The following is a 25088-nucleotide window of genomic DNA, read 5'->3' as shown; positions in this document are numbered from 1 at the left end:
CTGACTCGTGACACCTGTTAACTGTGATGCTTTTCATTCGATACTTTTTTTGTTGAGGGTTTTCCATTGGTCCAGTGTCCTTCAGAAAAACTGTGGCCCAATCACTGAAAGCAGCGAAAAGGTAAACGTATTTGGATTATGGTCCCGTCGCGAAAAGAAATCGCGAATTTGTCCGGTCCCTACAGATGCCAAAATTACCTCACCACAACGCAAACATTACCGCGCACCGTACTCGTACCTATGTTATCGTATGTCCCCCCGCAGTTACCGAAGAAGTTGGCAACTCTGGCGTGGAGTAATGAGAGCGAGTCAGCCCCTCACCCCCACCACTCCTCTTTATCTGGGTCCCCCCTCCTTTTACCACCCCCCCTTACACCCCCCCCCCCTGTTTCCTGGCGCGCGCCAACACGCTATACCCTCGGAATTTATTTCCTCAAAGCTATACGCAATTCCACGCAATTGTTTCTTCCACGGTGTAAGGAACTATCCAGAGACGTCCTGTTGCCACGAGGTTGAAGTAACTCCCCCCCCCCCTTTTTTTTAAAAAAAATCTCATCACCGTTTCGTATTGTTTCGAAAACATTGCGGAAATTCTGCGAGAATACGCCTGAATTTCCGTTCGTTAAAACTCAAGTACAATGTAATTATTATTTTTTTTTGTGAATAGAACATAAATAATAAAGTTTAAAATTACTGATATTTGCAAATTTGTACATTTACATGAAAATATCTGTATCACTACAAAAAAAAATTCGAAATAATTCTGGGTTCGGATTTTCAAAAGAATTTTCACTTTGTGTTGTCCCAGTACTTCCAATAGTTAAAGTTATTTGTAAACCGTTCCCTGAATAGCTATCCAGTATTATTTGCACATATTAATAACCTAAGAACAGAATAAAATCAATTTATTAAATATTTAATAACATTTTTAAATGGTTTAAAATTTTTTTTACTGAAATATCTGTTAAAATATGAAATTTATCGCTCATTTTCGTAATAAACAGTCAGTATTATCTCGAAAACGCGTATTTAGTACATACAGAAATAACCACAGCCATGTGAGGTACAAAGTTACAATATCTTTCTTGTAGTATTACAAAATTATTTCTTGGCAACTGGTCTCCAAAGGAATTTTTTGTAATAGTACAGAAATTGTTTCATCTGTGGTAACTTCCGTCACGAAGTACGGTCCTTTCAAAAATGTTTCCACCGTAAAATCCAATTAGACCAATGTTTGGGGTGTCCCGCATTTATTGCACACGCCATGCGTAGTATCATTTACACGGAAATTATTCTTTGTTCTTTAGCAAAAGACCAGTTGCCAAGAAATAGTTTGTAATACATGAAAAAATTAATCCTTAATTGGTACAACAAACAGCTCAGGTTATTTGTGTGTAGGCTATATAATGCATATATAATATATTATATATGTTTATATATTAGGCATATATATATTTTGCATATATGTGTACAAGACTGAATATTTCTTGTCACGCTTACGAAAATCGGCGCATAGTTTATAAATTTTGATCGAAGATTTGTACAATGTACAATGTATAAATCTGCAATCAAAACATTTTTAAATTTTTTTTTTAAACCAAGGGGAAAAATGGAATATTAAACAATTATAATTTATTTTATTTTTGTTACGCTTATTAATGTGCGCAATTAACAATGGAAAACTATCCAGGGAAAGGATTGCAAATAACTTTTCAAGTACTGGCACAACACAAAGCAGAACGCCCGGGTAAGAATCCGAGCCCATTATTACTGCGAACTGTTTTATGTAGCGATACAGCAGTTGCTACGAATACCTGTAATTTTACACGATCATTTCAGTTCAATTAAAAAATACTGTACAATGTACTTTTTTTTTAAAACTTTATTTACGCCGATTTAAGAATTAAGTGTCTGCTTTTCGATCTATTTCGCACGCGATGCCTTATCGGTGGTGAGAAAGAAGAGTGGCTGATAGAAACGGAAGAGGAATGAGGTTCCAGCGACACAGGCAAGACGACAACGGAATAAAAATGGCAAGCGTTCAGTTATAATTTAGTATATGTGGTTGTAGCAAGGCATGCCTGTCTCTAAGGCTGAGTAACAAGTCAGACACAGCCAGTTTCAGTTTCATTGGAAGCAACAAAGTATGTCTCGCCAAAGAAAAACTTCGCCATTGCCAGCAACATGTCGTGCATATAAATCGATTCGAACAATTTTTATTGGCAGTTTTTTCTTGCAGTATGTATGATAATTTTATCGCTTTCGTGCACGTCAAACGAATATAGACACATAATGTTGACGTATAATAAATTAAAGTTATTTTATTAACTTTTTCATACGGGCAGTTATTATTAATATCGAGAATATAGTTTAGTTTTTTATTCTCTTTCACGTTGTTTTGTGATTGGCTAACATGAGTTGTGAGCTGATACGCGCAACTGTCTCTAACGTTACATATTTTTTTAAATGTAAGTACAGTAAGTACATGTTATTCCTGTTGCCACAAATATGTCGTCGCAGTCTTACCAGATTATGCGAAATTAATTTTGAATGGTTGGAAGTTGTTAATTTGTAAAGCTTGTCTAGCTTTGGAGCATTGGGATAGATGGCCAGAACCTGGCAAGGACTGGGGTTTACGTGAATGGAGTATAGTTTAGGTAAGCAAGGTAAAAGGTATCAGGTACACAGACATTTTATTCAAATAACAAATCAAAACATTAGGTTACTGATGAAGTTAAGTCAATACAAATTTAAGCAAGGTTAAATACAATAATCAAAGAACAATGATTTTAGACAAAACGGGCTTAAAGGTAAGCCGGCTACACCGTGTAACGATCCCATTAAACAACGCAGTTTACGTGAATTAAAAACAGTGTCAAGTATTACAATTCAAACTGTTTACATTTTACAAACTACTGCAAAGTGCAGTTATATTTAAAGGTTTACATAATTAAGAAAAGATCAAAGACGTGCGACGACGTCTCAGGGGAAGATAGTTACCAATAAAAAATACTAAGTTTCCAGTGAAGTTACGTTAAAACATTAATCCAAACCGAATAATTTTGAAGGTGGCGGCCGAAAGGGAATTTAGACAAACCAATTAAGAAATATATGACTCTACATTAAGGCAAGGGCCACCGCCTCACAGACAACTCAAACTTATGAAAATAAGCGAGTTTTTGAATGACTTAGTTTGGACTGTAGTGTGTTTATGATCTTTTTTTTAGCTAAATATCTAAGTTTGGGATAAAATGTCTTATCATTGATTTAATTCATAAAATATTTAACAGAAAGTTTAACTTGGTAAAAAAAAAAAAAAGGAACGATGAATGACTGCCGTTGTATGTTTGAGAACAACTGCCCAAGTCGTATAGGGCTGAGATTATCTTTAGAGCCTAAGATAACGTACTTTATTTCCAGAAAATCTTATGTGTTTTCCTTTTCTTTGAAGCTCGTAGGCGTAGTTCTCCCGACCAGCGGTGCGCAGACCAGTGTAGCCAACCTCGAAAAACAAGCGTGTCCCCAAAGCGTTGTAAACAAAACGGGGATGAAAGTTGTTTGCGACGTCACCCCCACACATGCCGTGGTGCTACAGAAAAAAACCGCCAATAACACCCTGATTCTGATAACAAGCAAACAGCGTTCTTTTGTTCGGTCACTTGTCGGGGTTCAACGCAAGAGGGCGATGTTTGATCTAGTTTACAACTTAGTTTTTCTGCTCCGGGTGAAATGTTTGTTGGACCCAACGGAAATTTGAGCAGTAATTTGTACCAAATGTTCTCAACGCGTTTTTCCCTGTTCCGACTTTGACAATCGTTTCGGTCAGATCGTCGAGTTCGATTATTTTTTTCTGTCTCGGATTTTTATCTAATCAACTGTAACATAAATTATATGAAAACAGTGTACGTGATAAAAGCGTACCGGGAGAACTATTTGTTTTTATTTCAACAGCGAAATACTCGTCTGCAAATGAAACTGCCAAAACGTCATAGTGAGTCGAAGCAAATTTCCAAACAGAGCCTTGAAAGGACAGGGAAAATGAATAAATATCAAGTTGGAGAGATCATCTCAACTGTAGACATTTTTGTATCCTTTAGTAGGTTTTTTTACACGTAAAAATTTATCAAACATCGAAGCTCTTCATGTTACTGGTACGCCTGAATTTGAAATTCGTTATTACTCATGTGAACCTACGATAAAGGGAGAAAACAATGGTATCCGCAGCCAGATATAACACATTTGAAAATAACAGTCAAAATATAATTTGTGTCCAGGTGGAGACCGCATGGAAAAACTACATTCTAAAACAAAAATTTGAATAAATAATTTAAAATGGAGGGTATCGATCTACGATCAAACTCGTTCTCACATGCCAAGTTTCCTTTTACTCTAATTACTTATAATGGAGGTATTTTCCCGTAAGTTTATTAGATAGATTGAATTTAATGTTTGGACATAAATTTTCACATCAGATATTTAATAAACGCTATTTTTTAGCCCCAAAATGTCACACAAGTGGTCTTAATTATGTTACCTGGTGTGATTTTTCCACCATTAATAGATAAGATTTATTAAATTTCGGTTGTGAAAAATTGGACACGAAACAAAAATGCAAAAAAGCTCATTGTGATAAATTTGTAGGGAAAACCTTCAAAAACTAGAAACTAAAAGAAAATTAAATAACCAACCTGACGTCTGAGACCAAGAAACCATACCGGAATTTGCTTGGAGTGGGGATGGAAAAAATTCCCTTTTGGAGAAATGGAAACGATTGGAACTGAACCCATGATATATCCCGTATGGAAAATAGCCACGGTATATGGTGCTCCAATACGTGAATTTCAGTGGAAATTTTTTAAAGTTCCGAGCAATGTTACTGTAATTAATTTAGATGAAAATGTTTAAACAGAAAATATATCTTAAAAAAAAAACCACTGGTAGCCATTGAAGAGTTCCACTATCCACCTTTTTGCCTGTATCATCAGATCAGTTCGATGGTGCCAAGTCATCGGGATTACATATTGCCTACTTGCAAAGTTTCAAATCGATACGACAGTAAGAAGCAGATTTGTTTACATAGTTCGTTATCTAGTTGCATACAAGTAAAGCTAATTAAAGCGTGTTTGTAAAAAAGAAAAAAAAAGTTGTCAAATTTGATACTGCGAAAAACGACACTTCCACACAATATTTTCAACACATGATAAAATGACAAATGTTGAAGTATCTAACCATTAATAGATTGGTCAATTGCAGCCTAGAGAAAGTTTGGATATGTTCATGACATACTTATTATTTCTGTGCTTAAGAGTAGAAACCCCAATCAAAAAATCATTTAATTCACACTGGTTGTTTAGAAATGATTAATAATATGCTGGAATAACTTTAAAATGCCTTAAATTGTATTCACTATACATAAAGAACAGAAGGGAAGGGTAGGTATAAGATTTACAGCTCGTTGGTAAAGCTAAGTTGTTTTTTCTTTCTCTCCACAGATCGCGCTAGTGTGCCTGTGTCTCCTGGCAGTGGTGACGGCTCAAGACGACTTCCCTTTCTCGAACTTCCTGTCTAGCGGTTCCTCCAGGGAAAACAGGGGTGAGTACAGCGTTGCCGTACCAGTTCAATTTCGTTCCCGCGTATTCTATTACGTACTCACTAATGTTAATCAGAATGTTCAAAATTGAAATTTTGAGCTACAAGAACTGAGTTACCTTCAGAATTTAAGTTTAACAATCACTGGCAACAATTTGACAAACAATCTAAATATGAACATTAGTATATCTACTTAAATGGTTTAATGCACACAAATGCATAAACGCCAGGTTAAGAATCTGAAACCAGTATTATTGCGAACACCTGTAGTGACATAGTTGTTTTCATTTAAGAGTAATAAATTTACAAATATATGTAATTATACATGAATATTTCTGTTCCGTTTACTGAAAAAAAATATATATATATATTTCCAGTGTGGAGCGTGCTGCTCAGTCTGAAGTGAAAAGAGTGACGTTGAGTGTTTTCGTTTCTTGGCAGTCTGGAGCGATGTTATCGCGACAATGATAGTTCACAAGGCCTAGGCGTCGGGCGCGCCAGTTTCTCTACGGAGCTGTGAGGACAATCGGCGGTAGCGTGCGCGAGTTGAGCAGTCAGGTTCTTGCGCAGAAAATTCCCCCCCCCCTTTTTTTTGTTGTCGCAGCTTTGTGTTATGTAAAGCCGCGAGTAAAAAAAAAAGAAAAGAAATTGCCAGCGAAATAAACGGATTATGACAAAAAAAAAGAGACAGTCGAGTTTTCAGGCTGGAACAAGCAATGCGTAAAATATTGAGAAATGATTAAATACTTTCTGCACGCTTGTCAATCAAATAGTATTTTTTTTTACTTTAAAAAATATGCAGAGATCCAAATACTTCAAATAAACAAATAAATAAACAGAGTTTTTGTTGAAAGAACAATATTAGCTGCAATTAACTTTATGGTAGCGAAACTATCCTGAAGTATATTTTGTACTCTTTTAATGGCCATAACAAAAAGAAAATAATCGCCACTTAAAAAGTATTTGAGAAAATTAAGTATAACACAATTTTATTCGTGCGACGGTACTGCTATCTCTATTATTTTTGCCGTAACAGTTGTGTCGATGGTTGCGATACATCCTCTGGAATGCGTTGAAAGCAGTTTCTAGCCTTGCGCAGGGCACAGTTTATTGGAACTTTTGCCGATCTTGTAACCTTACTGGGCTCTGGTCTAGACACATTCTGGAATACGGGACTACGAGTTGGGTTGCGGTCGTGTCCCAACCAGGTATGGTTTGTGAAGGGGTCTTCTTCACGTGACTGTGACGTCTGTGCAGGACCTGTGCTGTTCCCTCCGGGAGATCTTCCGGAGGAGACCAGCGGCGTGATACCCGGAGCCTCCGGGTATGGTTTCGTCCCTCCGGGCAGCAACAGGATAGGTGAGTCGTCAGTCCTCCTGGAACTAGTCCAGCTCCTCTAGGCCACGCGAGCTCAGTTTCCTTTCCCTTTCTGTCGGCTGGGTGGTTCGGCCGATCAGTGGGTGGTTCGGCCGAACAGTGGGTGGTTCGGCCGATCAGTGGGTGGTTCTGTCTATCAGGGGGTGGTTCGACCGATCAGTGGGTGGTTCGGCCGATCAGTGGGTGGTTCGGCCGATCAGTGGGTGGTTCGGTCTATCAGGGGGCGGTTCGGTCTATCAGTGGGTGGTTCGGCCGATCAGTGGGTGGTTCGGCCGAACAGTGTGTGGTTCGGCCGATCAGTGGGTGGTTCGGCCGAACAGTGGGTGGTTCGGCCGATCAGTGGGTGGTTCGGCCGATCAGTGGGTGGTTCGGTCTATCAGGGGGCGGTTCGGTCTATCAGTGGGTGGTTCGGCCGATCAGTGGGTGGTTCGGCCGATCAGTGGGTGGTTCGGTCAGTCTGAAGTACCCGGTGTGGCCCGGGAGAATAGGAAGTTGCCAGCCCTTACTATGGACATAGAGAAACGACACAAACTCACTGTTTGTGTGTCTATAACTTACCTCCTGTGGTTTTATATTATAAAACTAAATGAAAACTCCCTTGGGGATGGAATTTAGTAATTATGTGTAGTCTATGTTACTCTCCGGCCCATAAACTATCTATGTGCAAAAAAAAATGTCGATCCGTCCCTGCTCGAAGGAAGGACAAACAGACAAACACACTTTCCGCGTTTATAATACATATTAGTAGGGATTATCGTATGGCAACATGGCCCCTTCTTCACCCATGAAAGAGGTTGAATTCCGAAGAAAAAAAAAATGCTCTCCCACCCCACACTTACTTTTCACGTTTCTATCTGAATACGACCTTGTCGCCGGTTGTAGCACGGGTGTTGTCGTTATGTCTCGACAGCGGAGCGGGACTGACTTTTACGAAACCTTGCCCGCTCCAGACAGCGGTGAAGGTCACACCGGTGTTTGATTTTTACTTTTTTTTTATAAACATGGCCGCCGCGAGCTTTCTAACCATAAGCCACTAGGGGCGCGCGCTGACCACATGCCGCCAGTCACTGTCGACACACGAATAAAAATGTTTTTTTTTTTTTTTTTTTTTTTTTTTTTTACGTCTGCGTCGGCATTACTTCACGTTCCTGTGACATTGAACGGGGAACGTGTTCGGTCTCACACTCGCCACGGTTGATTTGATTTTTTTTCTAAATGTTTAAACGTCTTATTTCTCGGCATGCTGCATTTGGTAGGAATAATTTCATGAATGGAACGGGAGTCGAACGAACGGAAATGTGTAGGTACGGTGCTGCCACCTGCGGAAGTCTCAGAAATCTCGAAAAAAATATGACGGACCCACGTGATTCATCCTTATATATTTTACTTGCTGTTTACTGCTGGCAAAACCACAGGAGAACGTTTTATTTCCTTCCTGTTTGCAGGCCGTTAACTGTTTTGGCAATTTTGTGGCTTATGGTCTTTTACCCCAGCAGCCTCTTCACCTTCAATGAATTAGCATTTTTCACCATGACTCATCCTTTAAAAAAAAACTCTCTCTCACACACACATATACATATACAGTGTAAACTCGATATAACGACACTTAACGTACTCGGCATTTTTCGACGTTGTAGTGTGTGGCCGTTAAATGGAGAGAAATAAAAGATAGAATTTTACTATTCTATAATAATGTGTATTTACTTATGTAGTACACATTTTACACACGAACATTAATATTCATACAAATAACAACACTTATTTGCGTGTAGACTGTTATCTTCGTCTGATGTTTTTTTGCTGCTCCGATATTTTAATTGTATTTTCTTATGTATTTTACTGATATCTTGAGATACTGCCGGATCACCTTGATTATATAAAAAGTATCTAATAGTTTCGCTGCATCAAGTGCTTAATAAAACTTTATCGTCAATACATAAAGATTTTCGTTTCGTTCGAAAGTCTGAAAGCAACTGCGAAAATGATAACGTGTAACAACTTGACAAAAGTCTAGTGACCGAGGTAAACATGTGCAAATTCATCATACAAAAACAAAAGACAAAATTTCTTAGAACCTCCGGTACGTCAGTCGAAGTAAACACGTGCTAGATAATACAACAACAAAACAGCAAACAAAAAAACGTATACACCTGTAGTTCTTATCAACTTCGGCAACTTAGAAAGTACTGCTTAATGATTTATAATGCCTATTGTTGTCGTTAAGCAGAGTGAGCGTGACGCTATATAGAGTGTATTATTGTATAGAAAACAAGGTAAACCAACCAAAGTCAAGCAATTTCGACGTTTTAAGGAGTTTGTCGTTAAATCGAGTGACGTTATAAAGAGTTTACACTGTATATATAAAGTGCACTTCTTTGTAGTACACTTCGAAGATAGCTGCAAATTGTAGTAATAAAATATGGTCGCCAAGAATCTCAGTCAAGGAGGAGAGGTAGGAATCTATATATATATATATATATATATATATATATATATCGTTTTGGTTTCAAAAATGTACATGCCATAACTTTTGTATCGTTTAGTATTAAAAAAATGGCCTCGTTAAAGCATGATCACCACGTGTTGTTCCATTAAATTATATTATACGAGTTTTAACAAAAGTTAAATTTTAAAAAAATCTAATAATAGAGGATTCCTATAGTCCGAAAGCTGCTGGAAACAAGATGGCGTATTTTGTGTGTCTTTCCCCCCTTGGTCGGACATTCAGCTTCTGAATCCTACTGTCGACGCGGCGACTTCAACACGAGGCTGTCGCTGTCCGGGACCTTGGAGGTGCCTGACGCCTCTCTCTCTCTCTCTCTCTCTCTCTCTCTCACACTCTCTCACTCTCTCTCTCTCTCTCTCAACACGTCCCTCCTCGTCCGTCAAGTTGCCTCACTCGTACAGACACGTGCGACGCACTTCTTAAGGCCCTGCCACACTGTCAGATATTTGTCTCCCAACTACAATTTTTGACAGTAGAGTCGCAGGGGTGGTATTGGACGGAAAATACTTCCAATTTTATCCATCAAATAACTTTGAACATGTGATTCGATACTGCTTTGACTGAGGGTCTGTAATTGACCCACACTCCTCCAGATTAACAGTGAACCAATAGCAGAAGTTGCAGAAAGGTACAATTATTTACATTTTAGCATATCGCGAAATGAATCCGCCAATTTTTCCGGTCTCTAGATCCAACTTGTCAAACAAGCATTTGGTGGGAGTAATATCGAGAATGGAACGGTAGTCGCATGGGACGGAAAGGTTGTAACAACAACGGTGCTGCCATCTGTGGTGGTTGGCGCGAACCGAAGCTCATAAAAAAAAAACTTTAAAGTATCAACTGTTTAGTGAATATAAACAAGATGGGCAGTATTATAAATAAAATACATGACCGAAAATCAGGTCCAAAACCGGGCTTTAGCATTTTTTTTTCCAAGTCTTTCGCTTTTATCGGAGCCGATTCGTTATAATAGCTCTGAAAATCGAATGATTCGATAGTCGACGTAGTTGATCCGGCAGCGAATTCTCGCGGCGGTTTGCGGAAACTACGTGTGATTCGCGTCAAGAAATGTAGGCAGTTGAAAACACAATTATTTTCGTATATTTATCATGCTTGGCATTATTATTTTTTTTAAAAGAATTCTATGTTAAATTTCGTGTCCGAGTTTCGCATTTTCAACACGAGGACACATTAATTTGCTCGTTAGATATGTTACACTTCTTTGGCGAGTACTGAAAAACTTGCTCTTTTTTTTTTTTTTTGCTCTTGTTTACTGCGCACGTACACGCGCAGGTTGTAGTCCGGATGCCGGTCGGATCGTGGAGCAGGAAGAGACGGATGGCGGACATTTTAACGACGCTTTCCTTTTCGGCGGTTCGTGCCCGCACGCACAGGGACCGAAACCGTGCATCAGCAGGTGAAAGCGCGCGCGGGCCTTAAAAATAGAGGCGTCGCGCGGGCTCACGGTATGCGAAAATTGGTGAAAGGCTAAAAATAAACACCACGCATTTGACAAGACATCAATCGACTCGACGCGGTCTCTCACGTCATGGCGTCACACTTGGACACCGCAACGAGGAATGTTTTTTTTTTCTAAATTTATAAATTAATTGTTTGGAAAATAACTTTGTAAATCTACAACTCCATACCTCGAAGGCATAGGTACATAGGAAATTATGTCACGTAAACAAACTTTTTTGCATGACAACAGTTTAAATAATTTAAAATATTACTTAACTTATTTACTCAACTTTTTTGTTAACCTAAAATATCTTAATTTTTGACATATCGTAAATCTTAGTGCTGTATGCCACTAGAAAATACATTAAACGATGATCAAGTTTATGGTTAAAAATCCACTTTCCCAAAAGTGGACATAGTGTCTTATGCCTCCGAGGTAGAGACATACAACAACGTAGATATTGTTGACTTTTTAAAACTCATGGTTTTATGAACAATCATGTTTTGTAGTTTCCCAAAAAAAAATTATAAGCACACATACATTTGGGACGTTACAAAAGGAACGTTTTTAAGAAAATGTACAGTCGTTTACTTGTAGCAGCACTAACTACTTCTTGTCCGTGGAAATGATGGCGTGCCCGAAAGTTTTGGCATGCCTTGTTGAAGCCATCTTCAAGGGTGATTAACAACTCTATGCCTGGTGTTCTGCCGCAGTATTTTCATGCAGGGCCATTCACAGCCGAGCGGTGGCTGTTGCTTGCGGGCGGCCGTGATTGGCTGAGGAGCTGGCCAATCAGTGTCATTCTGCCTGCAATCAAGGCTGCGACACCCACTGAGCACAGGGGCGCAACAACAGGGTATTTCCCCCCCCCCCCCCCCCACCGCTGAAACCTTGAAGTGGGGGAAAACGGGGCAAAGAAAGTGCTGTGTAATCAATTTTTAGATAATAAAACTGCTTAAATAGCACCATTTTCCACCTTGAAATACAAATTTTCCCGGGGGAGGACCCCCGGACCCCCGCTTCAATAGGGGGGATCCATGATTCTTTTTATAAAGGTATATTGCCCCCCCTTTGGAAATTCAGTTGTTGCGCCCCTGACTGAGCAGTCTGCTTTACATACGACATATTACGTGTGCACTTCACCATTTTGAAGATTCGTTCAGAAGGAAACTTACCCCTTTTACGTTTTCGCACGATTCTGATTGTTTGATTCCGTCAACAATAAAACATATTTTTTTAGAACCCAGTACAAAATATTTCATTGAAGCTGAAGTCACTTTAAACTCGTAACACAAACATGACCACGCTAATGTAGTTTACGATGACGTCATGACCCTTTTAACGTCATTTTACCAACTTAAATGGAAGGAGTTGGAAGTGTATGTTCGACTGTGTTGGCAGGACCTTTATTGGTAGTGTTTTGACGCGTACCTTATTCTGCTGCCTTACATGAGGATCTTATTGCATGCACTGGCTGCGTCGCACGTGAGAATATTCACATGGATGTGAAGCACGTGCCATAAGAACAGTCGGTGAAATATCTGGTGCCACAGACAACCACGACTGCCAACCAATATGAGGAGTGATATGTACTGAAAACGTATTCACATAAACAATCACTTTTCTACATTGAAATGCATTGAGATACAGAACTTTTAAATATTCCACTAGTTGGTGCTCGTACTTAAAATATTAGGGTGATTCCACCATCAAGTGTGGGATAGTAAAACTAATTTTCTAGTAATATTTTATCTCGTGCAATTAATATCATCTGAAATATATTAACCACGCATAATTGCATATTATAAAATAACTGACTGGTTTATAGTTATTATTAATTTATTCCATAGAATAAGCGGGAAAATTAAATACCCGGAATCACGTGCAAGGCATGCATTTACTGCCATTTATTTTCACTTACAACTTTAGGGTCAGGTAAATTAAAATATATTTATAGTTATATTTAAAAAAAAATGTTTGCTTTTTAATGTGCTGTAGAAGAGTACCACAGTGACAAATTTAGAGAAGTGACAGATTATTATTTAGTGTCACGTGTGGGACACACTACAGCATATGATATATGTAGTACATTCAAATATGTAGTAAAATAAATATGTTTTAAATTTTCACTGCTAACAACTAGGACGAGGTAGGATATTTAAAAAAAATATTAAATAAATATTATGTATGAATCGTAAAAAAATTATCTAATCAAGATTTTAAATTTTATATTGAATCAATCTTATAAATCAGTCTTATAAATAGATGAACGCCGGCTGCACACACGAAAAAGCATGACTCATTCATTGTCACGTTCCTTCTGATCCGAGCGTGCAAGAACCGGCCAACCACCATGCGAGAAAATCTTCTATAATATCCAACAGTTTAAGGCGGGCTTTTTAACTAATTGTTCGTGATTATATTTAAACAAATTATTTAAATCAAATTTGCAAAAACTGTAGATAATATTTGAAAATTAAAAAAGCATGCAATTTTTCATAATTGTTTTCTTATGACGTTATCACGTAAAATTATCGTCCGTAAACCTACTTTACAGACAAACCCATTTTCAACTGTTTACTGAACCTTCTCCCCCCCACCTTTCCCCCTTTACGCCTTTTCCGCAGGCGTTTCAGCAGGTTGCCTTGACTTCCTGTCCTTGACCACTGACCGCCAGTTCTCAAACACCGACGAGTTTGTAATAACAGGTATCTGGCACGCCTGTGCTCAACCACAGCTGTGCAACCACTCAGCCACTTTCACTGGTTGGTACGAGCTAGCCCCTCGCGATTATACATCTGGCGAAAACACCGGTTGGCTACTGAAGTTAAACACCATTTTGATCTATGGCCAGCTACATTAGCTACATTTATGCACGTTCTCTAAACGATTCTTGATTCTCTTCTTTGAAAGATATATATTTTTTTCTGGATGTAAGCTCTTGTTGGTTACTCCGCGTGTCATAGAGAAACCTCGATAACGGAAAACATTGATGAATACGCAGACACACAGAAAAACCGCTGATGTCAAAAGTGAAATGCATGAACAGCATAGGGAATCACTAGAGACCTGCAAAATTCGCGGATTCATTCGGTGATAGGCTAGAATTCAAACACACATACCTCTTAGATAATTTTTCTATTGGCTTACTGTTCATCTGGACGAATCTCAACCAGTTATAAACCCTCAACCAAAGAAGGATCGAATCACAGACAAACCAGCTGAGACGACTTACAAGTCGCGGCAGCCAATGAACTTGCGTTATTTGCCCGAGTGTACAGGGGTATGTGCAGTCTATCCTGAAGGCCATCGAAACCGCGAATTTTGCAGGTCTCTAGGAATCACATGAACGCGGAATCACTCGGGTGAAAAAAATTTATATATCACAGCACAGACGAACACAGCCTGCTGAAAACAACGATGCAGTTGTGACAAGAGCAGAAGACGCAGACAAACGATTACCTTGGACAACACAATCACTATCAGACGATCCGTTTCGGTGTTTTTTGTTGTCCAAATGGCGACATCTCTCTGCTATTTAATGTATCAGTAGTCACCTGTTGTATCGGGAATCATTAAAAAAATTGTTCTTAATCTTCTGTGAAGTAGATTGCAGGATATTTAAGCTCTATTGGTTTTCGTCGAAGGGGTGGATTTTACCGACGTTTTGCTCTATATTGAAGCTGGCATCTTCAGGGTTGATTTTTTTTTCTTAAAAGCGGAACGTTGGTAAATTCCACCGCTTCGACGCGGGTCAGCTACGCACTCGTGCAAATTACATCTGCTGATTGGTTACCGACTCGTAACACCTGTTGATTGGAATTATCGTGATTCGCTAATTCTTCTGTTTAAGATTTTTCATTGGCCCCAGAGTCCTTCAGATAAACTGTGGTCCAATCACTGAAGCAAAATAATGTTCAAAAGTATTTGGACTCTATCCTATCGCGAAATGAATCCGCGAATTTTACAGGTCTCTACTACAGTGATTAATGGAGACCTGCAAAATTCGCGTATTCATTTCGTGATATGCTGCAATTCAAATAATTATACCTTAGCGCTGCTTCTGCAATTGGTTCACTGTTAATCTGGATTAATGAGGGCAAATTAGAGACCCTCGCTCAAAGAAGTGTCGAATCACAGACACTCGGTCGAGACGTCTCACAAGTCAGCAGCCAATGAACAGGTGGCATTTGCCCGAGTGTGTAGAGTGTAGTAGAGTCTATCCTGGAGGTCATTGAATCCGCGAATTTTGCAGGTCTCTAGCTGATTAAGCAACAAGTCTGAGCCGGTCGGTTGCGTTCCGTCGTCGCGTTCCCGCGTGGTCCGCTATAAATATTGGTAACGAATAATAAAAAAAATTATTTGATTTGAAATGTTGAATTGAATATCAAATTGTTCACAAATACTGAATATTTTATGAGCACACTAAGACCAAAGAGAAATTTATACACATTACAATGACATTTAAAAAAAAAGTTATAATAAGCTGCTCTAGAGAAAGAAAAAAAAAATGCAATTATGTGAACAATGAAATGTGAACTGCAACCTGATTCAAAACAGGAAACATGAAACACTGTACTGAGATTAACACCAACAGTGACAATAAACCATGAGTGAACAAATCTCAGCTGTGCAGTGTTGCCCCCTGGTGGCCACGGTCAAAAGCCAGCAAGAGCCCTGCCGCAGCCCCGGGAGAGCGCGGCCTGGTCCCAAGGTCGCCTGGTAGGAGCGCACGCGCGCGCCCAGGCGGTGGGAAACGGAACGGAGAAAGCACGCAAGCACGCACGCACTAAGCCGGCGAGACCTGCGCGGAGGGAAAACGTACGGCAGCCGATGATGGTTGTTCGTTTTTTTTCCCGCCGAGTTCAGCACGACATCTCGTGGATGAAAAAAAAAAAAAGTAGGTGTGTAAGTATCCAGTCCAAAATGGGAAGGGACTGCAAATTTTTTTTCTTACTTTTCGGAATTCAAACTTTATTTTTTAATTGGGGGATATTGGGGAACATGTGTCCGTAGTGCCATACAATAGCAAACAATTACAAAAGAAAGACCATAGTTCATCAGTAAGATTTAGTTATTTTATTTTTACAACAGATTTGTGAGGATTGGTTACAATGTTTCTTGCTTGTAGTTTTGGAATATATATATATAGTCATATATATAGGTATATATGACTATATATATATAGTCGGTGAATGCTCAACATGGCTAACCCTATTTACATTTTTTTTTGTTTTATGGTTTTTCCTCTTTTGGAGGGGGAAATGTGCCCCCCCCCCAAAAAAAAAATACTAGCCTGTCCTACTGGAAACGTTCTTGTCACGATAGGTCACTATAAAATCTTTATAGGCTACGCGTGTATGTATATCTGTATACTATCAGCTCATTTATTATCGGGTAAATATTCGTTCCAATCGTTTCAAACGTGGTCGAAACAAAGCTATTCAACCTAACTTTGCCGTTCCTCCGGAAGCTTGGAACAGAATATCTGCGAAACCACTCAAGGCGTTTAAACATTACACAGTTTCCTAGCATGTGGGCTTTTTCATATCCAATTGTTTCCAGTTATGAATGAACCGTCTGTACGTATAGTACTTGTTTTTGGTAAAACTCTTTTGTTTTAGGATACCACCCACAAATCTCAAATATAAGTTTTTTTTTTTCAAAATTCTGAAAACCTGAGTTATTTTATAGTTTTGGGGAGATCAAAATTGTTAGATACTTATTAATGATATCCCAAAACTAATGAGTTTTCCGACGAATAATACATACAGTTAATCCAAAACTGTAAACAACATGCTTACGTGATTTCAGTTAATGCTATATTTTGAAATGTAAATTTATCTTTAACGTTATAAATAAACAGTTTTTTTTTAAAATTAGATAACATAATTTATTAACGATCAAACGTTGTTATATTAGAAATTTAATTTAAATTATAGGCCAAAACGACAAAATCATAGTTGATTTCATCTGTAGTTTATTGTCTTTATTTACTGTTAAAATTTCTAATCGTTTTCAGCCTATTGTGTTTGTCTGTGCTGTGATAATTTTTTTTGACCAATAATGTGCATCGGCTAATTTTGGTTTGCCTGTTATTGAGGTTTCTTATGACGTACAGTGTAACCAGCAGTGGCATATGTAAAAAAAAAAAAAAATCAATATTCCCTCATTGCAAGAACAATTCAAAGAAAGATATTGGAGGCCAACTAATTTAGTGAACCACTACCTTAAATGGCAATCGTGAAGCGAAAGCAGCTGAAGACAGAAGAGGACAATAATCCCACATCCATTCCCGAACCCGGTATTTTTCTCCGACTCACGGCAGATCGAAATCACGAAGGCGCTCCAGACGGAGTTTCCAACGCGTGCCAATAAAAATAAAAATAAGGACAACGATTTCTTTTAATTAAATAAAACGAAAAATTGGCCGCTAATGCTAATTTGAATTTTCTGGCCGGCCCGCTCCCGAGGTAAAAGCAAGAATCGGAATCGTGAAAAGAAAGTAGGCAGATGACTTTCCTCTCGATCCGGCATTTATAATCATTCTCCAGGACAGGGCCTGGCCACTTAATTCCAGAGGTCTCTCCAGCTGATTGGCTCTTGTAAAAAAAAAAAAAAAAAAAAAAAAAAGCAGCGGGGCTTTTACCGTCGAATGTAAATTGCTTGAAAACTCACATTTTGCTTCTTCATCAGTCTTCTAGTTTGTTTGAGAGAAAAACGCCAAAAAATATTAAATAAAAAACATCTATTTAAGTGATTTAGCGTGAATTAAGCTGAGATTTTTTTTCTTGTTAAAGACCTTTGAAAGTGTACAAATTGTATTCCAAGGATAGTTTCATTCTGGAACAACAAAACACGATTGATGTACCACGATGCTCACAAAAAAAAAAAGACTATATATGAGTTAACGTCACCAGACGCGGATCCGCCATCTGGAAGAAATCAATCGGGTTGGGGGGGGGGGGGGGGAATTTGTCTCTGCGCATGCGCGGAAGTTTGGGCGACAGAACGGGGCGAACGGATACGAATAAGGGACTGGCCGCGTCCCGTCGTGCGCCAGGAACGCGCGGTTCAGGGGCAGATGTATTCCGCGAACCTTACGGCCGGCATTCTCACGTTCCCCTCCCACAAATGCGCCCTTACAGGGTAGGGCGGGAGTGACAACATCCCAGTTCCTTTTTTTTTTCCATACGTACATTCCAGAGCTTTTTTTAAAAAGAACAGGACTGTTAGGGATCGCTCTCTTTTGTCGATCGGGAGGGAATAAGAGCTTCGGCAACGACCAACCAGCGACTGGGGGGCGGGGTTCGAGTCGCTCCCGCGATCCCCGCCAAAGGAAACCAAAATTTTAACACCGCCTTATAAGTAACCCAGTGCCATCCTTTTTCACAGACGACATCCACACACAACAAGAGGCGGTGGGCGGCACTCCGCGGCCTGGGACTCCTCACCGGGGGTCCCTTGGTTCGATGCTCGGTTACTGGCATAACGGACCACGAGGCCCGCAGTGGCTGTGACGACAATACATGTAACTTAAGGTTCACACCTCATCAATTCACCAATATACTCCCCCAGGCACGTGATCCCGCTAGGGTGTTAAACCATAGTTAGGAGAAAGATGGGTCTTTAACATGCCTGACACTGTTGCCACACTGAAAGAAATTTTTGTATATTTTACAAGGAAAATCCTTGGAAACCCTGTTGCCAAGGATATTACTTTTAAAACTACAAGGCAGAGCATTGAACCATGTGCGATTTTGCAAGGCTCTGCCTTGTAGTTTTGCAAGAAATATCCTTGGCAACAGGGTTTCCAAGAATTTCCCTTGTAAAAGTAAAATAAAAATTTTTTTTTTTAGAGTGCAGTGCCCAACATGGGTTCCGGGAACCGGAAAATGAATTCGCCATTTCCAATCGCGGCATGTTACTGGAGAGCGCCCGGCTAGGTCGAGAGGTTGAGGAGACCCATCCCAACTTCGGCCCCACCGACCCGCCGTGTACCCCCAGACCACCTGCAAGAGCTAGCCCCCTCTGCGGGATCTTAGCAGCACCTTTGAATATATATACTGTATAGAAGTCGCCAGCCCAGGTTAAAATTTCTAATACGGTTTTGAGGTAGTTGGTTAATTCACCGCCGCAATCGCCACCATCTCTAGGGCATCGACTTGTGGTGGTCCCTAGCGGACAAGTGTCGAACTCTTCAAACACCCCTTCCCCCCTCCCGTTGAACGACCTTGAGCTGCAGAGAATGATTGGGAAGGGGGGGGGGGTGCGGGGGGAATGACAGCGGGCGACAGAGCTGCGCTCTAACGTGCAAATAACAACCTCAGACGATACAGGGCGTTACGGCAGCGCACTGCAGCGGTGAAGTTCCCAAGCTGCTCATCCATGCGCTCCTGAAAAACTTAGAGTAAGTCCTATCCACTCGCGACTTCTATACAGTACCTATATATATATATATATATATATATATATATATATATATATATATATATTCAAAGGCAGCACCGACACGGAACCATGCCTCTCACATCCCTGGGACATCCCTCGCTCACCCAGTTGCTCGTGGTTGTGACGACAATGCAGTTAGCGGCACACCGTGTCGCGGTGTTGTCTGACCGAGCAAGCAGTCTGAGCAGCACCCGGACCGAGATACACGGCGCGGCTACCAGGGTTCGGCGACCCGGAGCGCCGCGCCGCTCCGGAAGGTGGTGGTGGTAACAGCCCTGACTGCAGAGGAAAGCGCGCGCCAGTTTCTCCGGTCGTCCCCGAGAAAGCTGCGTCTCTCTCGAGGCGCGGGCGGTATCACACCTGCTCGCACGAGCCAACTCACACACGCTGCAATTATTTACTGACGTGAACCCGTCTTTGAAATTGCTTCCGCAGCGGGAGGCAATTAAAAAAAAAAAATGGTTGTCTGTAAAGTCGGTTTACGGACGATAGTTTTAAGGTGACGTCATAACAAAACATTCATGAAATGATTGATCCAGAAGAAAATGAAATATCACATTCGGCCTGAGACTGAGCCGTAATAAGTTTTTGCTACCAAACCATTTAGGCGTTAAAAATATTATATTCTTTAAGGAAGAAATTTTTTTAAAAAAATATTTCTGTCTTTTGTATGATAAAATCTACCTCTGCATACTTTTATGAATAAAATTGAATCATTTTTTTTGAATTATCACTATTTTGTATGGATACAAAGGAGTGAAATGAAATCTGCAATTTAATTAATAAATTTACTTTTAAGGATAAAAGGATTTGTTAACGCTAAGTGAGGACTGTGACGCATCGCGCACGGTGGAGGGGGAAGCGCCGCCATTTTGAGGTCATTTTGCTGCGTTTCGAGATTTCCATTTAGTATTACTTTTGACTCGGAGAAGCTACGATGTTCGTTTGAGTTTCAATCGTCAGCTCTCGTCAAAATCTATCGATCGCATATATATATATACATTAGTGTAAAATAGTTACCGTGAATATATAGTGTTAAAATAAAAAAGAGCGTATTTTATATTTTGTATAAAAAAATTTACCTGTTGCGTTCACGTATTCACGTACAACACACGGCCGTGTTCATGAGACAGCCACAACCTCTTTTTTTTTTCTCCGTAAATGGAACATAAATATTCATGTAAATTTTACATCTGTTTTCTAAATGTGTGCATTTACATGAAAACTACTGTATCACCACAAAATAGCGTTGGCAGTAGTAATATGTACTGGGTTTGGGATCCTTACCCGGGCGTTAATGCTTTGTGTTGTCTCAGTACCTCCAATAGTTTAAGTTATTTGTTAACCGTTACCTGGATAGCTTCCCAGTATTATGCATTCTTAATAAGCACAATAAAATAAAATAAAGACCAGTAGTTGAATATTCGATTATAAAAATTATGCTGGAATTAACATCAATTAAAAATATAAAATTATGCGCCAATTTTCATTAGAAATACTCAGTAGGTGTTATCTGAAAAGAAAAAAAACGTATTTTATAAATTCAAAAATAATCATAGCCGTGTGTTGTATGAAGATACAAATTTTTTATAGCATTACAAACAATTTCTCATTTTTTCCAATATATATCTTGCATTTTATGTTTAGTCTCAAATTTTCTGAACAGATATTAACCTAATGTAATTTTATAGCGGTGTAAGTTACGCAAATTTGCGTAATTATTATCACTTGCGTAATCTTTTACAGATCGAAAATAACTTTAAGTAAACCATCAAATAGTAGATAATAATGACAAGAAAAGGAAACAACCCGGAATGTGAGATCCAGCCTTAAAGGGTAAATTAATTTGTTTATAATGTTTCCTGTTTTTGTGCAAGATTTTAAATAAAATTTTAATATAACCATGTTGAATTGTTTATAGAATGTTTTTTTCTACAAAAAATTATTATTTGACGGTATTTACGAACTCATAAAGGAAGGTATTTATGTAAGACCTTGCAGGTACTGAAAGCATTATGTATGTAGCCTTTGTTTCCAACCTTTTTATTTAGTATTGCATACATATATCAATAAAATATTACGTTTTTCCAAACCCTTGTGAAACCCAGGTTTCTATGGTAATGGGGAAAAAAATTATTTTCATTGATTTAATGAATTAATGGATATACTAAAAATTATAGTGCTTGAAGACGAAGGCTACACACAAACGGTTAATCCGAAACTGTATACCATATGTTTTAATGCTTAAAGCACATACTAAGACTGGCATAAATGTTTTCCTTTAAGTTCATAAAAAAAGTCATTGAATAAAGAATTTATAAGTATAACATTTTCTTATAAACAATTAATAATGGTTTAAATTATGAATTTATTTAAAATCGTACGCAAAAAAAATTAGGATACCACCTACAAATTCGTTTCCAACAGATATTCTAACAAATTCTAGTCATTCGTTATCGTGATTTCCAGGGGTAACTGATTTGAATGAATCTTTTCGATCTTCAACTAAGTCTTAAACAAATAATATTTTAAACAATTCACCTCCTGTAATAAGAAACCCTAGGGACAAAAACCACCATGAGCACGTATGTAGCGTCAACATGAAATTAGTTTGTTAAGTTATAGGCATCTTGTTCGAGTTCCACTTTGGTAGCTTATTCTTTGGTGAGTTGTTGCTTTTTTTTTGTTTTTTTTTTCTTTCCTTCCGGGTCTGTCCGCAAACACCGGGAAGCCTTCTTGTCACAGACGAGAGAGCCAAAAACCCGAAGTTCCCCGAAGTTCATGCTTTCTTCCGTATCTTTAATGTAGCTATCCTAACCAAATCAACCGTCCACAATGTTTTAAGTATTTATAATGTAGCTAACCTAACCCAATTGACCATTAGTATCCTTTTATCAACACCGCCATATTTATTTACAATGAACAAAAAAAACACCGAAGATGCACGATCGGGCGTTTGGCTCTCTCGTCTGTGATAAGAAGGCTTCCCGCAAACACCACCTTCCCAGCCGTAAGTCCAAAAGAGATTCTTCCGGGTCGACGGTAGCAGATCTCTTCCTCAACCTCCCCTCCCCCACCATCTTCCGGCCGCGTGAAGAGCGGGCGTGAGGTCAGGAGGCAAACTGTGTCAAGGTCGCGACGCGCCTGCCGTCTGGCGACGCACGGCGTAAGGTCGCTACACTCCCCGCCCGCTGGTTTCACTCCCGCCGAGTCAACACGACCGCGCGTTCGTGCGTCTTCGGATATTGTTTACGTTCGTTTACCCTTGTCCGAGTAGAACTGAGGTTATGTTAGGTTAGGTGTGTGTGCGTGTGTGTGTTACATTAATGACATTGTCGCAATACAAACAACCAATCTCTCTCTCTCTCTCTCTCTCTCTCTCTCTCTCTCTCTCTCTCTCTCTCTCTCTCTCTCTCCCCCCCCCCCCCGGCCGGGGCAACTCTAGTTAATAGCAAATGAAATTTAAAAAAAACTGGTTCGAATAATAAATTTACCGCAAAACTTGGTAATAATATTTGTTTTTCGAGAAGTCTAGATTATCGCCCAAATACTAACGCCGCACAGAAATTTATGTAGAAGTTAAGTGCAAATAATGTCTACGTTGCACCAAAATCTAGGCAACGACATAACAGCGTTTTCTTTTTGTGAGAAAGCAGACACGAAATGGATTCTCATTATGAGATAACGGGTCAATTGTGATAAACACTATTTTTTTTTTGTATTATATATATATATATATATATATATAGGTATATTAATTTTTTTCTACAACATAAATTATTACTATATAGGCTAGGTGTTTCAGCTAACTTTAAAATTTCGACAGCTCATGTCTCTGACGTAATAAACAAAACAAATATTGTTTTGTGTAGTACCAGAAAAACTCACCATGAATCAGAAACGTATTATTTGTTAATTTAGAAAGAATACTCAGCTTTTGAAGTTAGAAATTTCCTTTTAAAAAAAGGTGACACCTTATCAAGAACACACTGTACAGTGTAAAAATATCAGTCCTCAGTTCCTAATTAATAACGTGTTAAGAAACCCAGTATCAAGTGCATTGGCAATTAATTTTAATTATTCCAGACTGAAAAAAATATGAATTTTTTGTTAGTTTTAGTACGGGTGCACTTAGAAACAGAATAACGGTTGTCAAAAACGTAACTTAATGTTAAATTGGTACAGCAAATCTTTTATCTCTGCTTACATAATATTTACGAGGCATATATTTAATTTCACTACCTTATACAAAATATATCTTCGCTGCGGACAGGATTCGAACCTGTGCGGGTACAACCCATTGGATTTCAAGTCCAACTCCTTAACCGCTCGGACACCGCAGCTTATGTTCATTATACCTTTATGTACTCATATTCTTAGGTGTACACAGTATCTATTTACCAAGCTGGATGGCTACACCTGTGTAAAGTTAATATGCTTGGGGGCTTAAGGAATCAAAAGACGCCATACTGGTTTTTAACAGTTTTAGTTTTGCAATTAGAATTTTTTTCAACATTTGATATTCAAAATTTGTCTTCGTTAGGCAGATAATATCACACGTTAAGAGATTTTCAATTACCATAATATAGTGTCTTTAGTCAGTTTTTTACAGGTGTAGCTAATAATTCATTGAAATGAATGAAATACCAAACGCCAATAACTTTACACGGTAAACTGTATCTAACAGCCAATCAGTATTATCTGCAAAATTTCCACTAAATTATAAACTACGCTTTAACGAATCCCAATTTTGAAACTTAAACGACAGAAAATAGTTATGGCACTAAAACTTTTTAAACAAATATGGAGTATTTCAGTTCCTATATTTCCTGCTTAATATTTCGTTGCTGTTTAGTTTAGAAAGTTCCGATGCTGAAAATCTGTTATTATTCTTCGCAGGGAATAGTATTCATCTTTATTTGTTGTGCACGTCTCATAAACTGCAACGTCATTATAAACTGACACATTCAGTGGCGTAACCAGGGGGGGGGGGGGGTTAGGGGTTCAACCACCCCCCCCCCCCCCTTAGCACCAAATCTTTAATTAATTTCTTATTCATCACTCAAACAAATTTCATATTAAAATTAATAAAAAATTTTACCATTACAATATTTATATTTAAGAACCGAAAACTGCTAAAATAGCACTATTTTACACCTTAAAATCCAAATTTTCCCGGGGGAGGACCCCCGGACCCCCCTCTTTAATACGGGGAGGGGGGGCATGCCTCTGAACACCCCCCATACACAAATCATAGCTACGCCACTGACACATATCAAGTTGTGGGAACTATAGAAGGGGTAGGCCACGGAATCAACTATCCCTATTTCGAGACGGTTGAATTAGTCGTGGATAAAGATGGACTGGCAATAATGATCCGCCCCGTTCGTCTGTCAATTCACGTGACCAGCTTAAGCCAATCAAAAGACCCAGAAAATTTCATCCGTCCGTCACGAACGGACACAGTGGGGTAACGACGACGAGACAGTATCCAAAAAGAACAGTTAATAAAGACAAACAAATTTTTGGAGAACAAAGCGACGAACAGAAATAACCCAACGATGATACCAAACACACAAGACTGGGAACAGCACAGACGAACGCAGTAAGTAAGCAGGCTTCCCAAAGGACAGAAACCAGTAGCGACGTTTCGGGAACTGAGAGATCTGCTCACGTCCTCAGGCACACACACACACACTGCAT

General features: G+C 39.1%; 1 protein-coding gene and 1 non-coding gene across 3 annotated transcripts in view; one reads left to right on the top strand and one right to left on the bottom strand.

The window, feature by feature from the left end:
• LOC134539535 (uncharacterized) overlaps window positions 1–25088 on the top strand; it is a 96375-nt gene that overhangs the window by 64627 nt on the left and 6660 nt on the right. For both annotated transcript variants that reach the window (XM_063381638.1, XM_063381637.1), the window contains exons 2-3: window positions 5493–5592; window positions 6847–6948. In XM_063381638.1, the coding sequence (XP_063237708.1) occupies window positions 5493–5592; window positions 6847–6948 (202 nt within the window). The remainder of the gene's footprint in view (window positions 1–5492; window positions 5593–6846; window positions 6949–25088) is intronic.
• Window positions 23647–23728, bottom strand: Trnas-uga (transfer RNA serine (anticodon UGA)). Its single transcript has one exon. It is a non-coding gene; the product is annotated as a tRNA-Ser (tRNA).

Source organism: Bacillus rossius, chromosome 15 (genome assembly GCF_032445375.1).
Source record: "Bacillus rossius redtenbacheri isolate Brsri chromosome 15, Brsri_v3, whole genome shotgun sequence".
NCBI lineage: Eukaryota > Metazoa > Arthropoda > Insecta > Phasmatodea > Bacillidae > Bacillus > Bacillus rossius.
Note: the sequence above shows the minus strand (reverse complement) of the source record. Positions and strands in the feature narration are given on the sequence as shown.